This window comes from Lonchura striata, chromosome Z (assembly GCF_050655825.1).
Source record: "Lonchura striata isolate lonStrDom1 chromosome Z, ASM5065582v1, whole genome shotgun sequence".
Classification (NCBI taxonomy): domain Eukaryota; kingdom Metazoa; phylum Chordata; class Aves; order Passeriformes; family Estrildidae; genus Lonchura; species Lonchura striata.
Window position 1 is genome coordinate 40288702 of NC_140740.1, and position 19454 is coordinate 40308155.

At 36.8% G+C, this 19454-nt stretch overlaps 1 protein-coding gene across 5 annotated transcripts in view; it reads right to left on the reverse strand.

The window, feature by feature from the left end:
* The window catches only part of BDP1 (BDP1 general transcription factor IIIB subunit), a 50798-nt gene that overhangs the window by 23027 nt on the left and 8317 nt on the right, over nt 1–19454 (reverse strand). For 3 of the 5 annotated variants that reach the window (XM_031507462.3, XM_085566976.1, XM_077789999.2), the window contains exons 7-25: nt 18433–18527; nt 17803–17857; nt 17072–17215; nt 15427–15705; nt 14931–15105; nt 13743–13899; nt 11207–11283; nt 9676–9820; nt 9449–9525; nt 8718–8877; nt 8231–8313; nt 6808–7039; nt 5614–5795; nt 4725–4941; nt 3989–4176; nt 3237–3411; nt 1754–1860; nt 872–1100; nt 153–337 (exon numbers count right to left, since the gene is read on the reverse strand). In XM_031507462.3, coding sequence (XP_031363322.2) covers nt 153–337; nt 872–1100; nt 1754–1860; nt 3237–3411; nt 3989–4176; nt 4725–4941; nt 5614–5795; nt 6808–7039; nt 8231–8313; nt 8718–8877; nt 9449–9525; nt 9676–9820; nt 11207–11283; nt 13743–13899; nt 14931–15105; nt 15427–15705; nt 17072–17215; nt 17803–17857; nt 18433–18527 — 2962 coding nt within the window. The remainder of the gene's footprint in view (nt 1–152; nt 338–871; nt 1101–1753; nt 1861–3236; nt 3412–3988; nt 4177–4724; nt 4942–5613; nt 5796–6807; nt 7040–8230; nt 8314–8717; nt 8878–9448; nt 9526–9675; nt 9821–11206; nt 11284–13742; nt 13900–14930; nt 15106–15426; nt 15706–17071; nt 17216–17802; nt 17858–18432; nt 18528–19454) is intronic. The other 2 variants (XM_085566977.1, XM_085566978.1) reach the window with 2 other exon arrangements.

Consider the following 19454-nt stretch of genomic DNA (forward strand, 5'->3'; position numbering starts at 1 on the left):
GCTCAACAACAATTAAATGTCAATGTTATCAATGTTATTCTCTTTTTGAATCCAAAATGCACTGCTGGACCACCTACTAAGAAGAAAATAAACTCTACCCCAGCTGAAACCAAAATAAGAGATTTTTTTACTTTGAAAACAGGTAACTTTACCTTTCTGTGGTATCCTGAATGCTTCCTATAGCATCTGTAGATAGACACTCTTCTTGCTCTCTTTTGCTGTTGTAATTTGGTGATTTTTTAGAACAAAGTGATCCTGATGTAATGGTTCTTGAATTTGTATCTAGATTGTCATTCTTGTCCAAATTTCTCACAAGCAACAATACCTCCATGTCATCCTTTGATTTGAGAAAAAAACCCAACAATATCAGCAAAGGATACATAAATATTTTATTTATTATTATAACAAAATATATCACCTGTAATATAAAGTATTGCAAATTATGATCAAGTTGTTAATCTCAGACGAAAATTCATTTAAAAATTACTAAGTAGTTTATGGCACCATCACTGCTCCTTGTTCCTCTAGGAAGACATTTAGCTAATAAAAACAGATACTAAAAGCAAAAGTCCTTCATGAGAAACAACCAAGGAGCTCAGGAGAAACCCGGCAACAGAAATACAGCATGCAGGTAACTGTTCATGTATCATGAATATGACTGAAATGTCAAAATTCAAGTGAAGTCTTTGTATGTGTTATAAATGTGTCCCTAGCAGGATTTTGGAAAACCCTGTAATAGCATGCAAATACTGAAGAAGAATTCTTACTAGGCTGAAATAAATTAATGCATTTGCAACAGCCTATTTAGATGTCTTAAAAAAGTTAATTTGGAACCAAGCACCAGCAGGTGTAGTCAGAAATAGAATCTCACTTTTGAGGAGAGAAGGTTTTCAGATTCTTCTGCCAAAGGCAGATGCTCTCCTTGATTCATTCCTTCTTCATCTGGGGCAGTAAGTTTTTGTACTACTGGAAATCCTTTTTTGCTGTATGTTCTTTCCAGATTTGGTCTAGCTCTTGGAGACTCAATCCTTACGGGTTTTCCTGGTTTCAGAACACTCAGCTTGTCTTCTTGGGAGGTAAATTTTTCAGTACTACTGAATCTAAAGCAAACAAACAAATCAGAAAATAAACACTTGACTTTGGCTGGGAGAGAAAAAAAGCGCTTCTGCACTTTAGCACTTACATAAGAGACCAAAAGACTGCTTTGTTTAAGATTAATAAAATTATATTTTCAAATATATTTCTCATTTATGCTCAAACTTGAAGCAGAAATAACAATCTTTTTCAAGGCATTTTTAGCATAAAAACCCAGTTGTGTTGCTAACCATATCAACAGCAAAATATCAGCAATCTAACACACACCTAAGATCTTATTTTAACAACAGTGGCAGTAAAATAGAAGAGCACATGGATGGATGAATGAAAGTCAAGTCTCTGACATACTGCAAAATTTGCATGTTGCATGTCTTACACATGTGATTGCTACTTAAGCAAATACAGACCAAGTAGTAAAACATCTTGGTCAAGAAGACCTGTGAGCTCATACAGATCAGGTATGTACCAATAAACAATGACAAAGAATGCAGCGAAAAGAATGTGCTCTCAAAACACTGGAGGAAGCCGTTAGTAGGCACTGAAAATGAAATACTGTAGCAAGACAAAAGACAAGGAACAGAAGAACTTACATTTGCAAAGGTGTCTCATGCATAGACAAAAACTTTTCAAATGCTATTTTGCTAAACTCAAACCTCACCTGCTTTGTTCAGACAATAAGGTTTCAGAAATAGAGAGCACCTCTTGCTGTTCCTGTTCCTCTTTGCTCAATACACCTGCTTCACACAATACAGCTTCATTTTCATTCTTTAATTTACCATAAAAGAAGCATGAAGAAAAAAAAAGTATGTAAGCCTCTAAAACAAACGTATATTTAATAGACAAAAATAGAAACTATGCTATTTTCCCAACTGGAATAAAGGTAAGAATCATGTTACAATTCAATTTATATGCAAAAATGAACAAAAGTTTTCATACTCCTGGGATACTCAGAGTTAAGTTCTTAAATACTACGTGCACCCGAGCATTATGGGAAACAGCAGTCTATTTAGCATTCAATAATTTCCCTAGTATATGAAGCACTGCGGAAACAAGATACTTCAGCATAAGGAAGACCTTTGAAAACTGGACACTGCAGAGGGCAGCATAGACAAAGCCAAGTCACAATAACATAACCTCAAGATCCAGACAGCCTACTAAGCTTTACATCTCTATTTGCCACACTAGTTCCGCAAAGAAGCCCCGCAAACATATCCTTCACCACTTCAGGCCTGTGACAGCTTGACTAGTAAAGAGCATCGGACCTGCTCTGGTTCTACAGATTTGTCCAGTAAGGAAGAGATGCATGTGCATGGTTCACAGGCCACAGGTCTAAAGCAGGCAAAACTGAACCATAGGGAACTACCTCGACTAGGGGAGGGTGAGTCAACTGTGGCATTGACAGGAGATGAGAGATAAATGCAGGACACAAGTACTTCTCAAGAAGAAAACCAGCTATAACCACTCCAAAACATCAGTTACTCCTGCAAAGTTTAGCTGTATTCCAAGTCTAAGTCTATGCAGATATCCCTATATCCATGACATGGTTCATGTGTAACCCACAAACCAATTTGAGAGAGCACATCACACTGTAAATGGTTGTCGAGGATTTCCATGTCTCTCGCAAGTCCCTAGTAAAGTGTTTGTGGGGATACACATTGTCATTTACTTGTATGAACAGAGGAGTATCAGGTACTGTAGTGATGAAGCCAGTTAAAGCTTATAAAATTTTTTAAAACCCTTCTTTTCATAAAAATAGCTGTCCTCTGCCTTCACTTGAGATATTATACTAGATTGCTCAACACAGACTTGATTAATCCAAAAGGAAAGATGAAATGAGGAAAAAAAAGGTAATTCTTATGCATTTTTATTCTAGAGTTTGCATAATGTGCATAATTTTTTCCTATCCTGCAACTCAATCAAAAGCAGATCCTTTATAAAAAAAAAAATACTTCAAGCTGTAGACCTCACTGATATCATACCTACAATACCTCAGCTTACTAGATTCTGGGAAATTTTTAAAATTTAATATATTGTCTCAGCTTCAGGCCATGCAACTTCAATGTTTTCATTTCACTTCATAAAAGTGAACATGCACTTCATACCAACTTTCACGGCAAAGTCTTACTCTTATTAAAGCTTACCATGACAGTATTGTCAAACTCATCTCTTTGCTGTGCTTCAGGCTTTTTCTTGCTCTCACTTTCTGATATTTGTAACTCCTGCTTTCCAATAGTTCTTACCAAGTTTGGCTTGTACCTCTTGTTCCGTGCCAGCTGAATAGGTGGAAGAGGTGCATACTGACGTTCTTCTTGAGCACTGTTTGTGTCATCAGTGCAAAGTTAGGAGAGAAAAAATAATCCAAAACTTAGTACAAACGCATATTACAAATACAGACACAGGTGCATTAGTATTACATGCAAAAAACACTGAGTTTTGACGAGAAATCTTGTGAACTAAAAGTTCAGCTGAGTTTAAATTATAAACAACAATTTGTTCCAGCAAAAAATTTGAAGCACTGGTCTTCTAAATACTTCCAACAATAGAATTAACTAACTTACTGAAGGTATTAACTTACTGATTACTTGTTGCTAAAAAACCAAAGCAATTTTAACATGGTTTCTCTGATAAGCAAACTAGCATTTCCCTGCTTACATGAAATGAATCCAGTCTTTCAGATGATGAAACAGTTATAAAATGAATGCTCACTAATGGCATACTTAGCATAGAAGCAACTGAAATTGTAGTATCATTGGTATTAAACTATGAGAATGGAAATTTTGTGCAGTATTTTCATTAGACTATGTTTGCCAGAAGGCAATCCACTGGCACAATGATTTCCTAGTAAAATTCTTTCATTGTTACAGTCGAGGATCAGAAGTAGATAAGCCCTTACACTGCAATAGTGGCAGAAATGTCATCCTGGCTAATTTCAGGTAGGCAGAACTCCAGTTCACCATCCTCTGGTCTTGAAAATGTTTTTGGGGACTTAAAACATGGCCTCTCAGAAACCTGTTGAGAGCAAAGTGACTTCTCTTTTCCCAAGGATTCTAGTGCATTTAAGACTTCACATTTTCCTGCTTTCTGAAAAATGGAAACACAAGAACCAGAAAAACTGGTTATAATTTAAACCTAGCATAAACTGGTTATATAAAAACCTAATAAACCAAAAGGAGACTTTATGATGTCTATGAAGTTTGGTACTCACCACTCTCTGAAAAACTCAGAGATGTTTTTTGCACTCCTACAAACACCTCTGTAACTGCTCACTAATGATTTCCCAATCTTTCAAAGACAAATATACACTTTTTTATTTTAGACAAAAAAAGCCTGAAATCTGTGCCATCTTCTATTAATACCTTTTCTTTCTTCCTTGTCATTTCTATAATGCCACTTTGGATCAAAAAGACATCTTGACACGTAACATGAGATTCATCATATCATCATATGTGAGTCATCTTCTTCTCGCTTTTTACCAAGTGAAAAGTACACAAGTTTTAAGGTAGAAAATTAAAGCTTTTGAAAAAAATAGTTTAAAAAAGTTAACTTTGTATTTTTAAAAATTATCAGTACTTCCATTTCACAAAACCAAAACCTCAAATATAACTAAAGGAAAAAAACAAAAGCCTTACATCTGTGTCAGGGGGGATGATGCTACATTCACTATCACACTCTGTCAAACTTTCTTCCTTGTTGGTAACTTTCTGTGATGCACTTTTACTATTGACATCCAAAACTTCCTTTCTACTAGTTGTTCTTAAATTTGGCTTTGGTCTCTGAAATCGCATCCTCAGTGGCCAAGCTGATGATACAACAGTTTTCTCCTCTTTCTTTTGGGGATGAGATTCCCTGAAAGCAAAAGAACAATCAAAGGCATGGGACAATATGGCATAAATGTATACAGCTCTCAGAGCAATAGCCATACTAATGACATGAAAAAGATCCAATAAAAACACAGTGATCATCACTAAAGGCCTCTGTATCTTATAAATAGGTAACTGCCACTTCCACTTGAGACTTGGAAGACAAGTTGAGACATTTCACTGTGATACATACATTTTAAAAACACCTTCCTCTAATAGTGTTTAAAGCTACCCAGAAGACTTACAGAATATCTGTGGTTGACTATTTTTTTAAGAGGCACTGTAATAGGAAACCAGACCCTGTACTCAAAGATCTATACAAGCACACTAGGATGCACTGTGTAGACCAACATGGAGAAGATAATCACAGGGACTGAACATTAGAAAAGTCCATTTTTTTGAAAATTAGGCCAATAGTCCAAAGATCAAATTAACATCCATCAGCATATCAATTTAATACTTTCAAGCTCTTGGGGTTTTGTTATTTGAAGTCTAGTATTGTCTTGATTAAATATGTCTTTATATATATATATATGTATATATATATATATATAAAACTTGTTTGTACAGTTGGAGTTGAATGTAATATGGTATAATACCTAGTGATACTGATAGCTTTAAACCATCCCTTCTCTCAACTGAAGTGAAATAACCTTACCTTGTACTATAATCTGAAACTTGTCTGGAGACATCTGACAGTCCCTTTTCACTTTCGTTGCTTTCTGCTTCTGAGGACTTCTCTTGGAAACACTGTCTTGTATTTGAGTTCATCTCAGAATCTGCAGAAACATCGTCTAACATCACACTCGATGGCTGAGTGCCTTCATGAACTGTTAAATCCTAAAATGAATAAAAGTTCCACTCCATTAAGATGAAATACTCAATCTTTCTTCTAGGAGAACAAGAGAAATATGAGAAAGTTTAAATATTTTCTACAGAAATACTAAGATTTCTCTTGCTTCTTGTCATCCAACTACTCTTTTAAGTGGTTAATCTTCTGGGACTTTTTTCCTTTGCATTTCTCTTTTCAGATCTGGTATTCCAATACAACCAAGTCAGATATATTCCATTTCCATGTAGGCTGGTTTTGACTAGGGTAGAGTTATCTTTCTTTACAGTGTTAAGTATGGGGCTGTGGTTTGGATTTATGCTGCACACGGGGTTGATAATGCAGAGACTGCTGAGCAGGGCTTACACAGAGCCAAAGCCTTTTCTGCATTTCATATTGCCAAGCTGGAGAGGAAGTTGGGGGGACATGGAAGGATGGGAGGGGATGCACTCAGAACAGGTAACCCAAACTGACCAAAGGGATATTCCATGTTCTTCTGAGGTGACAGACAGCTCAATATACAAAGTGAGGGAAATGGCTTTTGTCTTCCCATTACGTGTGATGAAGCCCAGCTCTCCTGGAGGTGACTGAACACCTGCCTATTCATGGGAAGTAGTAGAAGAGCTTCTGGTTATGCTCTGCATGTGAGCATAGCTTCTGATTTCCCTACTAAACGTTACTCAGGGTTATCCAGCACTCAGGGATTTATCTCAGTTCCTGTTTTCCAGCTTTTACCCTCCAGTTCTGTCTCCAGTACTGCTGGTGGAACAGTGAGCAAGTGAGCTGGTACTTGGTTGCTGACTGCACGTAAACCTAACATTATGGAAAACAGCACCCAAGTGCAAAAATTTTATGACTACAAATGTTATTTATTCTGAAATAATAAATAAAGCAAGAAAAGCCTATCCCTACAAATTATGTAGGCTGTACTTAGATCTACATAGTTATGTACCTAGGTCTACCAAGGCTTCCATTAAGGACCCAACAAAACAGTGTGCAAAAGCAGTTGCTCAAGAAACTTACACTTTTCAGGCAGGAATCATTGTTTTCATCTCCATGGTGTGTGATACCTTTTTCTGCTTCTCCACCTTCAGTTGTCTCCTCTTCAGGATCTTTTTCATCTATCAGTTCTTTCTGCCTTGCAACAGTTCTTCCTAGATTTGGTTTTGGTCTCTGTATTTTACCTCTTTTTAGAGGTGTTTGATTCAACACAATCTGTTTCCTATCTTCTTTTAAACCAGCTGTTTCATTAGACCTGGAAAAACATATATGATCCCTGAAGTACATATCACATCTGAAAGTGGGAGGAGACTTGGAGAACAGATACTTTTTTCCCCTTTTCTTTTAAATAGTTATTAACATACACTTACCTAAAATGTATTACTAGCTTCCTGAAAAAATAAAATTAGAAGTGTATCTACTAGGGACTGAGAGTTTAAACTTGTTTGCCCTGGTATTTTCCTCTTCCCATTGGTGGCAGGATATCACACCAGAGAGACCTTTTTCTGATCCATTAATGGACCTCTTTATATGCCTATTTAATCTAGAGGCAGATGGACCTAATTTAATAAAGAGTTTAAAAATATGTAAATATTCAGAGTTTTTCTTTAGTTAATTCATAAAATATATAAATAAGTTTTTCATCTTACTAATGTAAAAATATCAGTAGTGCATTACTAGAATGGTCAGATTCTTCTACAACTTTTTACACTGAGCATCAAGTCACAGAGCAGGTTAATGAAAGAAATAACTGAAAATGTTTTTCTGGCAGATTATCACACCCAGTTTATCTCCATCAATTCTCTTCAACTATCTTACTTTAAAAGACAAGCTTGAAGTCTTGGATTTTTATTTCTGATCTTGGCTTAGGTTGGACTGGGAATTTTTTTTTTTTGTGGAGGAATGTTTGGGGGAAAGTTGACTTTTTTCAGTTTTTATATTTTACAATCTCTTCTATAAAACACATTATTACTTTTACACTATGGCTGCCACTTCACTGAAGAAAAATGCAACACTTAATAAATACGTGCATTACAATCCCCACATATTGAATTTTTTCCTTCCTTTTATTTGACACCTAACTAACACTTAACTACACTTTAAGAACACTTACTCCTATTGTTTAAATGCTCAACCACTGAAATTGATGCATTTTAGTATTAAAAATGAGTAGCTAAGGCTTGTTTTAGTTTTTGAGGGATTAAATTTTCAGCTTTTTCACATTTACCATGACTAATTTATAATTTAAAAGTACAACTTTGAAAATGAAAATGCTTTATGTATGTTTATAAATTAACAAAAAATCCTATTGTGCCCTCAATTTCTGTAGTTCAGAAGTTTCTTCAAAAACATCTATAATTACCACACTACAAAATACTACCAGAAGTGACAAGAACGGAAAATTGCAGGACAGCAGTGCTTATCTTCTTATTTTTCTCATACTTACTGAGACATTGTCTCCATGACTTTGGTATCTTTTTCTGCAGTATCTTCACTGGTATCACCAGATCTATTACCTTGGTCATTATTCTAAATAAAAACAGAGTATTATAATATGAACTGTCTTATCTTATTCATAAAGTTCAGCATCACCTAACTGACCAAGTAACTGTTCGTAAGAGGAGACAAAATAGATTGCTTATGACACACAAACAATTACAGGACAAATTTTTTAGTCAGAGAGGGGCAGTAAAAACTACATCAAGTACCTGAAGTTGTATTTGCTGCAGGACATGAAAGACTATTGGTATCTACTGTATGTGTAACAACCTCTTACCATAGCTGAGGTTACTAAGCAATACCACACTACCACTGAAAGCAGGTTAAGTAAGTGGCTAATTCCTGTTCATACTCAGGAGCAAAAAAAGTAAAGAAAAAAAAGATAACATTACTGTTCTATCCACTAACTTATTGTTTTCAGTTACGTTAAATACCTTCTCAGTTTCCTCGTTAGGCTGTAGATGGGATATTTTATCATTTCCTTCATCTTTTTCAGGCTCTTCTTTCCTTCCAGATGCTCTTGTAACATTAGGTTTAAATCTGTGTCGATATCCTCTAACTATTGTGTTTGCAATTGCAGTTTTTTCAGGTTCTCTGCACAAAAGATCCACAATAGTATCATTTACACCACAATATTTAAGCCTATCAATACCATACCGTCTTGCACAGATTTCTTTACTTGAATTTTATTGTCTTCAGAAAGATTTGCCTAAACTTATGCAAGTTCCTTCACATAAGAAACAAGCTTTATTTAGTCTTACAATGCATGAAAACTCAATTTATCTATATATTAAAAAGAAATTAATTTGTCACACAGGTGAGGAATTTAACTAGTTTGCATATCACAGCTGCTTCTCCAAGCACCAGAAGCAGAGTCATTACCTGATAACTGAGGCTGGCAGGAAAGCAAAGCTATAGTTATCACTTCCCCCATCTCAAATTACAGGCATTGTTGGTACTCCAATGCTTTAATCAATTTTCCAGAAAATAAGTATATACCTTCTACCTTAGTACCACATCATCCAAAAAATGCTAAAGTCAATTTTGAAATTTACATTAAAGCTTCACAGTTATTGCTATCTTTATCAATGAGAACTATATGGAATAAATGAACAGTTACAGTCAGTTCATACCAGGAGACTGGAAAAGTGATCTCAATACTTACTGAGATGCAGTATCCAAATCCCTGTTATCCACTTCTTTGACTTCATTTTTATTTCTTCTACTCTCCTCTTCAGAGCACTGAAATTGAGGCAAGGAATATTACTCTTTGACAAGTGTGCAGGTATCACAGTAGCAGTTCCCAAAATGTTATTTCTGTCACTGGCCCAAATTGAGCAAAACAGATGCAGCATCAAGAAAAACATACTAAGTAACATTCCTCTGTCTGACCTTTTCACCTGCATTTGCACGGGTTGGAGAAGTAGTTCTGGCTCCCCTTTTCTCTTGTGTTGCTGTCTCTGTCCTTCCCAATGATCTTACTAAATTCGGTTTAGGTCTTTGCAAACGCCTTCTATCTGCTGACTTTTCAGTCTTCCTTAAGATATAAAGAAAGGTGGTATATATTATTACCAAAGAGAAACTTAAAAGTCTTATATGCCTTAAGATGTACTTCAAGAGCATCATAGACTGCATGGGTCAAGACACTGCATGCAGAAAGACAATAAACAGAAAAAAAAACACCCCACTGCATCTTTCTGATATTAAGACATGCTACAAAGTTATGAAAAGAGCATCAAATAAACCTTAACTTTGCTGGCTTTCAGTGGAATATACTTCAAAACACTTTAAGGAAATATTTCCTGCTGTTAAATAACAATTTAGCAATATTTTTTTTCTCCTCAGGATTCACAATTCATGTCGGTGTGATTAATTTTATATAGAAACAATATAAATCTGCCCTATATACAATGTTATGCATCTGCCTCTCCTGTCCCCCCCATCCTTTCAAAACTATCTCAGTCATGGAAAACCAAACTTTTTTCAAATACCTTGTCCTATTGCCAGCATCCACATCTTACTGAAGAATGGGGTACATACATCATCACTCTCTTTGTCCTTAGCACTGCAATGGCATGTCCTGGGATTCACACACTTACACAGCCCTACATCTTATCAATAATCTTCAGATTGGGAACTACTACCTTTTCTTATATTCTCCCTAGAACAGGACAAATAAAGCTTTGACAGTCTTTATCATAAGAGTGAGCTGTCCTTCAGAAAGGGGAAGATAGAAGTATGAAAACCAACTTAGCATTAACTAGTACCCCATCTCTAAATCACCTTTAGAAAACTGTATCATGAAATAAGAAGTTGATGATCATGCAAAAATGGAAACCTTAGGCACAGACTACTTCAAATACGATTTCTCAGTATAAGAAACAGTCACCAAAATTAACTTCATAAAGGAGCACAGCTAAGACAGAGACATTTTGGAGTATTTTCCATCTTAGAAGCTTCCATCAACTTCTGAAGAGGAAGTTTCCAAATAGGAAAGAAGAAATACACCATATACATGATGTGTACAGCTAATAAGCTCTGATGGACAACTACGAATGTCGATGAATTCAGTGAGGCCCTTCTATTAAAAAAAAACAAAAATTAAATTTCACAGCCAAGCTTTACCCACAACATGGCAGAATTTCATCATTCTCTTGCTCTTGCTGGCTGTAGAAAGGCTAGGGCTTTTTTCTCAAAGTTTAGCTAAGTCTTTCTCCCTATTCCTATCTACCATTTATATTTTAGCTAATGCACTTGCTACTGAGTAATCAAAATTTCTACCAAAAAGCTTCATTGAATACGGAAAACAAGTAATCACAATCTCCTGACTGGTTCAACTTGCTATGGTCAATTGGAATTATATTCAAATTGAGTAGCTACAAGTTTAGTTCAAGTGCCACCACAAAGTAAAAATTCTACTTACATGATTTCAGAGTATGAACCACATTCTGATGTACTCTGCTTTCCATCTATTTTTTGTGAGTGAGCTGTATCTTCAGTCTGAGGGAGAAATGTTGTAGAAAAGAAACAATAAACTTAGATGACCTTCTACTGTAAAGTAATAAAACGCAGAAACAAGATTGCCGTTGTGGTTGAGAATGGAAGGCTATGCTAGAGGTCCTCTGGTCCAATCCCCCTGATCAAGTGTAGTGGGTCAACCTGGGCCAGATGCCAGGCACCCACCAAAGCTGCTCATTCACTCCTCTCTGCAGCTGGACTGACAAGAGAAAATTTAAGGCAGGGTTCACGGCTGGAGATAAGGACCAGGAGAGAGATCACTCACTAAATACCATCAGAGGCAAAACAGGCTCAACTTAGAAATACAAAAATTAATTTATTACTAACAAAATCAGAGCATGATAATGAGAAGTAAAAGAATACCTTCCCCCCACCCCTCCCTCCTTCTAGCTTTACCCCCTACCCCAGTGCAATAAAACAGAGAACAGGGGTCATGGTCAGTTCATCATCTGAAGCTGCTCCCACTGCTCAGGGAGAGGAGTTGCTCTCCTACTGCACCTGGGGGTCCCTCCCATGGGAGACAGTTCTCCATGAGCTTTTGACATGGCTCCATCTCATGGGCACCAGTCCCCCTCAGACTGCTGTGGCATGGGTCACTCTTCCATGGGGTGCAGTCCTCCAAGGACAGGCTGCTCCAGCCTGGGTGCAGGGCCCCTCTCTCCACAGTCACAACCTCTTCCAGGCATCCACCTGCTCCAGTGTGCTCCATGGGGTGCAGATGGATTTCTGCATCCCTATGAATCCCCAGGGGCTGCAGGGGCACAGCTGCTTCACAATGGGCTGCACCACAGGCTGCAGGGGAATCTCAGCTCCAGTGCTTGGAGAAGCTCCTGCCCCTTCTTCTTCACTGACCTGGATGTCTTGCAGTTGTTCTTCTCACATGTTCTCTCTCTGCTCTTCTCTCGTTTCAATTATAGCTCTGCAATCTGTTTTTGTTTTCAATAAATATGTTATCACAGAGGTGTTAACCATCATTTCTAATTGGCCCAGCCTTGGACAGTGGCATGTCCATCTTTGGAGTCAGGAATGGGCTCTGCTGGGTATGGAAGAAGCTTCCAGCAGCTTCTCAGAGAAGCCCACTCTCTAGCCTGTTGTTACCAAAACCAGGCCATGCAAAACCAATACATCACGGTGTCTGGAGCTGGTTGCCCAATACTGTGTCCAGACAGCTTCTCAATCTTGCCAAGGACAGAGACTCCACAGCTCAACAGTCTCTCTGGGCAGCCTGTGCCAGTGCTTGGTAACTCACAGAGTGAAAAAGGATTTCCTGCTGCTCAGAAGGAACCTCCTTTCTTGCACTGTTTGCCCGTTGTCTCTTGTCCTGTCACTGGGCTCCCCTGGAAAGAGCCTGGCTCTGTCCTGTTTGCACCCTCCCCTTGGGTTTTTGTGGAACTGTTGAAAAGGGATCTCTTCAGATCCTTCAGAGAAGGTTTCCCCTGAGCTTTCTCTCCAGGTTGAACAGTTCCTGCTCCTTCAGCTTTTTGTCTTAGAAGAGATGCTTCCTGCCCTTTACCATCTGTGTGACCCTTTCGGGGGCTGTCTCCAGTGTGTCCAGGTCTCTCCAACCAGGGAGCCCAGAACTGGTCAGTCTTCAGGTGTGGCTTCACCAGTGCTGAACAAGGGGCTAGGTTCACCTCCCTTGGCCTGCTGGCAACACTTCTCCTGCTGGCAACACTTCTCCTGCTGCAGCCCAGGTCATCATTAGCTGTTTGTGCAGCCACAGCACTCTCCTGGTTCATGTTCAACTCAGAGACCACCAGGACAGCTGGGTTTTTTTCTGCAAAGCTGCTTTCCAGCTGGGTGGCTTGCAGGATGCACTGTTGCCTGGGGTTGTTCCTCCCTTGGTGCAGGACTTTGCATCTCCCTATGCTGAACTTCCTGAGGTTCCCATCAGCCCACTTCTCCAGCCTCTCCAGGTCCCTCTGGAGGCCAGTATAACCTTTGGGTGTCTCTGTCCTTAGGAAGCAATTCCTTCTAGATCTGCCTAATCTGTAATCTTGGCAAGGTTACACTCTGCTCCATCATCCAAATTATTCGTGGAGCAGCAAAAACAGCTAATGTGTGTTCCATTCAAATCAGTTTCCAACACCATGCCAGTAAGCATATTCCAGCAAAATCATGCTCCAAGGCCTAGCTATTCATCTCATATTGCAGTCATTCATTTTTGAACAATTAAACTGTTCAGCTGTTTAAACTGCCTATGAGGTAAGTCAGGCATGCACAGTATACTCTCTGAATACATTAAGGTTAATGGACTGCCCTTTAAGCCCACAAGAAATTACAATATTTCAATTTTGTTGATTTTCTTAGGCCTGTTAGTTTTTTTCCTCTTGATGGTTGAAAACATCACAAAAACAATCAAAAAATTGCTTTGATTTAAAACCACTTTTAATGATCAAGGGCAAGATCTTGAGACAAACTATATTAAAAAATAGTAATACCTTTGATTCTGTAGTTTCTACACATTCTGTTTCCTTGCTTCTAATATTTGAGACTGGTAACTCTGGAGTGTGGCTTTCCCGTGATGCATCATCTGTAATATCTCTGCTTCTCAATTTAGCAGGTTCTGCTTCTAGTGCATCATTGCTATCTTCAAGGCTGAAATAAACAAAAGCATACAAGAACATTAATGTAATTGTAGAAAAAAAAATATTTCTACTTACAGACAGAGAAAGTTGCACAGAAGAACAACGCAATTTTGACACTAAATAACTAACCACATATCATTAAATTTTAGTAATATTTGCAGGCTATGAGCTTTAAAACAACTTTTGTACTTCTGCACTGCAATTATAAGACGATGTAAAAATCTTATCTGATTAGTCTAGACTGATTGCTTTTAAGAAAATAAACTTTAACAGAAACAACAGCATGCCAACATTTTTTTCCTCTATCTTTCCTAACAACCTAGGTTGAGTCCAAAGGCAAATAACTGTCCCTTCATATACTTCTAATGAACTACTAAAGAAAATGGAAGTTTATGGGAATATGTATAAAATAACAAACAATTACAATGCAGCTAAATACAACAAGTTAACACACAAAATTCTGAAGCAGCACTCACAGTATCACAATGACTTTTTCAATTTACCACTTTCACATATAATGAATTTAATAAACTTAATATATGTGAAAGTAGTAAAATGAACTGAAAATTCACTTTCTTTTTAGTAAAAGTATGCCCAAAACTGAACCCAAAGCTTGGCTGTCACCCAAATTCTGCATAAATACAATCTAATCATCATTCCTTTTCCACAAGAATTGATTTTATTACAGATAGAAATTCCAAGCATATAGTAACTCAACTCAGCAGCATTATCAACCAGTGCTTAAAGAGAAATATTAGATTATAGGATAAATAATGGTCTTCCTAAACACTCTTAAAATATGAAATAACTTTTGGAAATTACTTTAGTTATACTGTACATTAATTTTGCAAGGACAGTCCACTAGGGCAGAGCATATTTTGAATATATAAATCATAAACAGCTTACTAAATCTCAAAACAGATCCCAGAAAACTGCACATTCTGTGGCAGTTAAATGGTGGTAATCATGAATAAATAAAACCAATATTAAAACTGAAAGCTTTTTTTTTGTTTTGCCTAAGCTTTCCGTTATAAACATTACCTGCATAAATTGACACCACCTTCTCTCTCCATTTGGTTATTCACTGGTGAACAGGACTCTGATCTCTCTTCCTCTGTAACAGCACTCTCATTTTGCTTTCCTTCAATAGCACAATCCACTTCATTTTCACAGGTAGTATCACCATCACTACTTGCATCATGTATCACTTTTTTCCCTGATAATTAATAAGAAAGAAATAAGTTTGTACATTCTGGGGAACATCTTAGAATTCCAGTAATCAAATCCTAGCAACAGTGAAGAAGAGTTAATATAAGACTAAAATCCCACTAGAAAAGGTATAAGTATTAAGACTTAAGAGAACTACTCTCATCTAAAACAAAGTATGTTTAGATTTAGAATGAAAGCTGATTTTCAAACACATCATTCTAAAACCGCCTACAAGGCAGATCAGCACTCTAAATCAAAGACCAAATTTTACTTTAAAGTTTACAATGACTTTCTATAAAATTTGAAAGTGAGCATTTTTGCCTCTTACTTTTATTAGAGGACTTCCTTTCTTCAGCAGTTTTTGAAGGAACAGGCAGTTCTGAAATATTCTCCACTTCCTGTTCAAGATCATCTTTTCTCTTTCTCTTTCTCTTTTTTGCTAATGCTGGCTCTAATGCAACCTCTTCTTCTGCCTGTTCAGAAATGCCCAAAGATTCCTCATTTTCTTTCTCAGCTGTCACACCATCTGCTTCTGTTTCTGCATCAGAAATTTCAGCTTCCTGAAGTTCATCTCGATCATTAGCAGCTTCTGTGCTGGCAGCTTTTGCTATTGAGACAATATGGTTTCTTGGTCAATAGACTGGTGGAGTACTAGAAGCCACAAACAGCAGAGCCATTTCTACTAAAACCATTTGTGTACTCATGTATCACTACCAATACACTGTCAGGTGTATGAGCAGGACTGGGGAACATCAGTCATTGACTTGCCAGAAAAGTCTCAGCATTTAATGCAAAACACATTTTGTACAGGGCACAAAACTTCACCAGGGGAAAGAATTTTTGTGTGTCTGCAGAAATAAGTGATGATGGTTACAGAATGTACACCATACAAAAGCAATTTTTCATTAAGAATTGTGTAACATTCTAGTTTACATAAGGAAGCTGAAATATTATCTAGCTAATAATTAAACAAGTTATTTTATGGGTTTAATGAATTACTAAAATTTTCCTTCCCCCTATTTTAAGGACTCATTTCTCTGTAATTAAGAACTCCAAAATGCAAGAGAAGTAGAAAAGCATACTCATATTGCTTTATGCATGACATACATTTAATCTACCACTGAAGTGTAGAAACAAGACCTCTACATGGTTTTAAGTCCTAATAGATGAGATATTTCACTTAATCACATCGAAAACCAAAGCCATAGAAAAGCAGCAACTACTTCAATTTTAAGAGATCTTGCTTCCTAGCTAGCATCCCCTTTAAAAAGATAGTCATTTGTTTGTTTCACAATATCACTTATGAAAGGATAGGTCCTTGTGGAACAAACAAGTGAACAACGCCACAGAATCAGCAAGAAATGTATGAAATGGTATCAGTATAACTGCTTTTAATTAAAGCACATCCGTCAAAGGTCCTTTCCCAGGTACTGAGGTAGTAAAACACAGTGCTGATCAACAGTAATTAAACGTAATCTTTATTTTGAACAGACCAGAAAGACCAAACCACTTTTACATGATTCTCTGAAAATAATCATACAGCTCAGAGTCAGGTAATTAAACTACTACCAAAGGAGAAACAGAATCCTTAAAAGAATAGTATTTTAAATGCAATAAAACTTTAAATGCAGACGAATTTGCCAAAATTATTATTTTGGCCCAAAAATTCTACAAGTGAATTCCTTAGCAACTTATGGAGATGCTTACCATCTGGTAAATTAGAATATTCGCACTTCAGATTGTGGAAGAGCACCATTTTCACCATGGTATCATGTTTCTGCTCTGTGACTAATTATTACCATCCTGTACCTCAGTAAACTACATCTGAAAAAGTTCCACTATGAAGCTAACATCTTCTTGTCTTGTCTACAACAGGGAAGGAAAATGTGATGCCCTATGTGATCATTCCTCTGCTAGCAACACATTACTAACCACTGTGTTGTAATGCCATCTTAAGCTCTCTTTTAAAATACCTTTTGACTTCTTCTGTGGCCTTGGAGACTTTTTTTCTTTTGGCTTCTGGCTTTTAACACTCTTTTGCTTCCTCTTTCCCTCATCTGCTAAGACCTTCTCAAGCAGCTGGGCAAAGAATTCAAAATCAAAGGGTCGTTTTTCTTCTATCAGATTAAAGCAAAGAAGTAGAACAGATTTCAAAGTTGATTATTTTTTCAAGTTTCATCTTTGTAAAATAACCAGTTCTTGAAAGTATTTTCTATATCACTTGAGCAGGGTAGCTTGGTTTTAAAAAACAAGTTATAAAACTAAGTAGTTCAGAAAACTTAAGGACTGACAAATACATAAACTAGACCATAATATCAAATAATGGATGAACATACTGCTGTAGGACATATGCGCCTCATTCAACTAACAAAGAAAAGTCTTTAAGGAGTCTCAAAGCAGCTTACAACAAATAACTGTGCCAGAAATTCCCATGAATAAGAAGAATTGTCTTCAACTGAATATACAAAAGAAAGTTTATATTAATCTCATTTAGCAAACATGCACAAAAGATAGAAAACAAACCTAAAGATCGTTGCTGTGAACTATGCTTGTCATGAAAACCTAAGATTCCACAGCTTCTGGATTCATCTATGAGTATAAACTTTCTTCTAAATAATTCAAACAAGGCAAAGCACAGAAATTACCATGACAACAGATGGCTACCATTTAATGACGAATTGTAGGACAGGGAATATTTACTTACTGAAAGCTTTGTCTATTCTCCATCCATTAGCTTTTTCCTCACGTTTGAACTTGTTCTAAAAGCAAATGCACAGTTGCATTTTTCATTAAGCAAGAAATGCAACAATACAAAATGGCAGCTCAAGCTAAGTCTTTAGTGCAACAAACCAACTAAAGTTGTTGAAATTCAAATGCATATCCACAGAACACATTTGTAACTAATTTTTAAATATAAAATCTATTACCATATGTTTTTTATTATTTTCTACACCTCTTTCTGACCTTGAATTCTCAGCAAACGTTTGAAGTATCCAAAACTTTCCCAGCCATGTACAACAAAAAGCACAGAAGCCCCTCACCAAACAGCCATTTAGGCTTATCAGCATTCTTTAACCAAAGAAACAGTGTTTAAGGTGTTAACCTGTGCTTAAGGATGCTACATTTACTAGATACATTCATTGAAATTCAACCAGCATTTTAATGTTTCAGATACTTTCAACCTCTTGAAACAGGTATCAGAAAACAAGCACTACTGTGGAGGAAATTTGCACCAAAATTATCAACACTAGCAGAGGAAGCACAGGAATGCAAATAAGAAAAAGAAAAGTAAAGCCAAATGTTTAATTTCTTTATTGAGTGCTTTAATTTTTACCTTAATTTCTGCTCTGGCTCTATGAGGAAATAGCTGCCCAATCAAGGAGAAGTCTGTTCCTACCATACTGATAGCTAAAAAGAACATGTCTGTTTCTAGAAGGAAAAAGAAAGACAAAATTACACACACTTAAATATTTACTAAACCATCCTTCTTATTATCAGAAATAAAAACAACTTGCAAACTTAATGTCACTTGATCAGTAACTTTGAGGTTCTCTACTGTAGCTGCAAGTCCAGGTGAGTATGTATACAGCATATTTGTATTTACCTATGTCCTACTAATAACATCTGCTGAATGAACTATGAACAGAAAGAGTTGTCTCAACTATTAGAAAACTGCAGAATATGAAATATGCTTTCTAAAGCTAGTAAATCAAAGCTAACCAACCCCAAATTGTCCATGTCCATTTTTATTATGGACACAAGCACAAACAGAAATTGGAAAAACATCATGTAATCTACCATCTCCATTATTAACAGGAAAAGAGTGCATTTCAAAGAGACCACTGTGAATTCTGAAGCTAATTTTTCCATCTATAGTGGTAAAAAGTAATTTCCAATCAAGAAAATCTTGCACGGTGTTGTAAACCTAGAGATAACAGTCAATTCACAGCAGGGGTAATGAAGAGCTCAACCCACCCACTCATAAGAACACAGCTGTCCACTTGCACTAAAATCAGGCCACACAGAAATACCTTATACAGTCTATTTCTGCCCATCCTGGAAAAACCTAGTTAAGTACTATATAGCACTCAAATATCTGTAAACCAGAATCCAAACTTAATGCTCTTGGTAAAGGAGACTAGCATTTCCTCAGCATTGAAACATCCATGGCAGAAAAAAAGCACAGGTAGCCTGCACATTCAAAGGCCCTGGATTTTTTAAAATGCCAGTTTTCACACTAAATAGCACAGCTCTGCCTGTTGTAAGAGTGTGGAGGGTTGAGATTACATGAGATGACACATAGGTAGATCTATTTATTCCAATGGAGATGAAAACTGTTAAGTATAAAGCATAGGT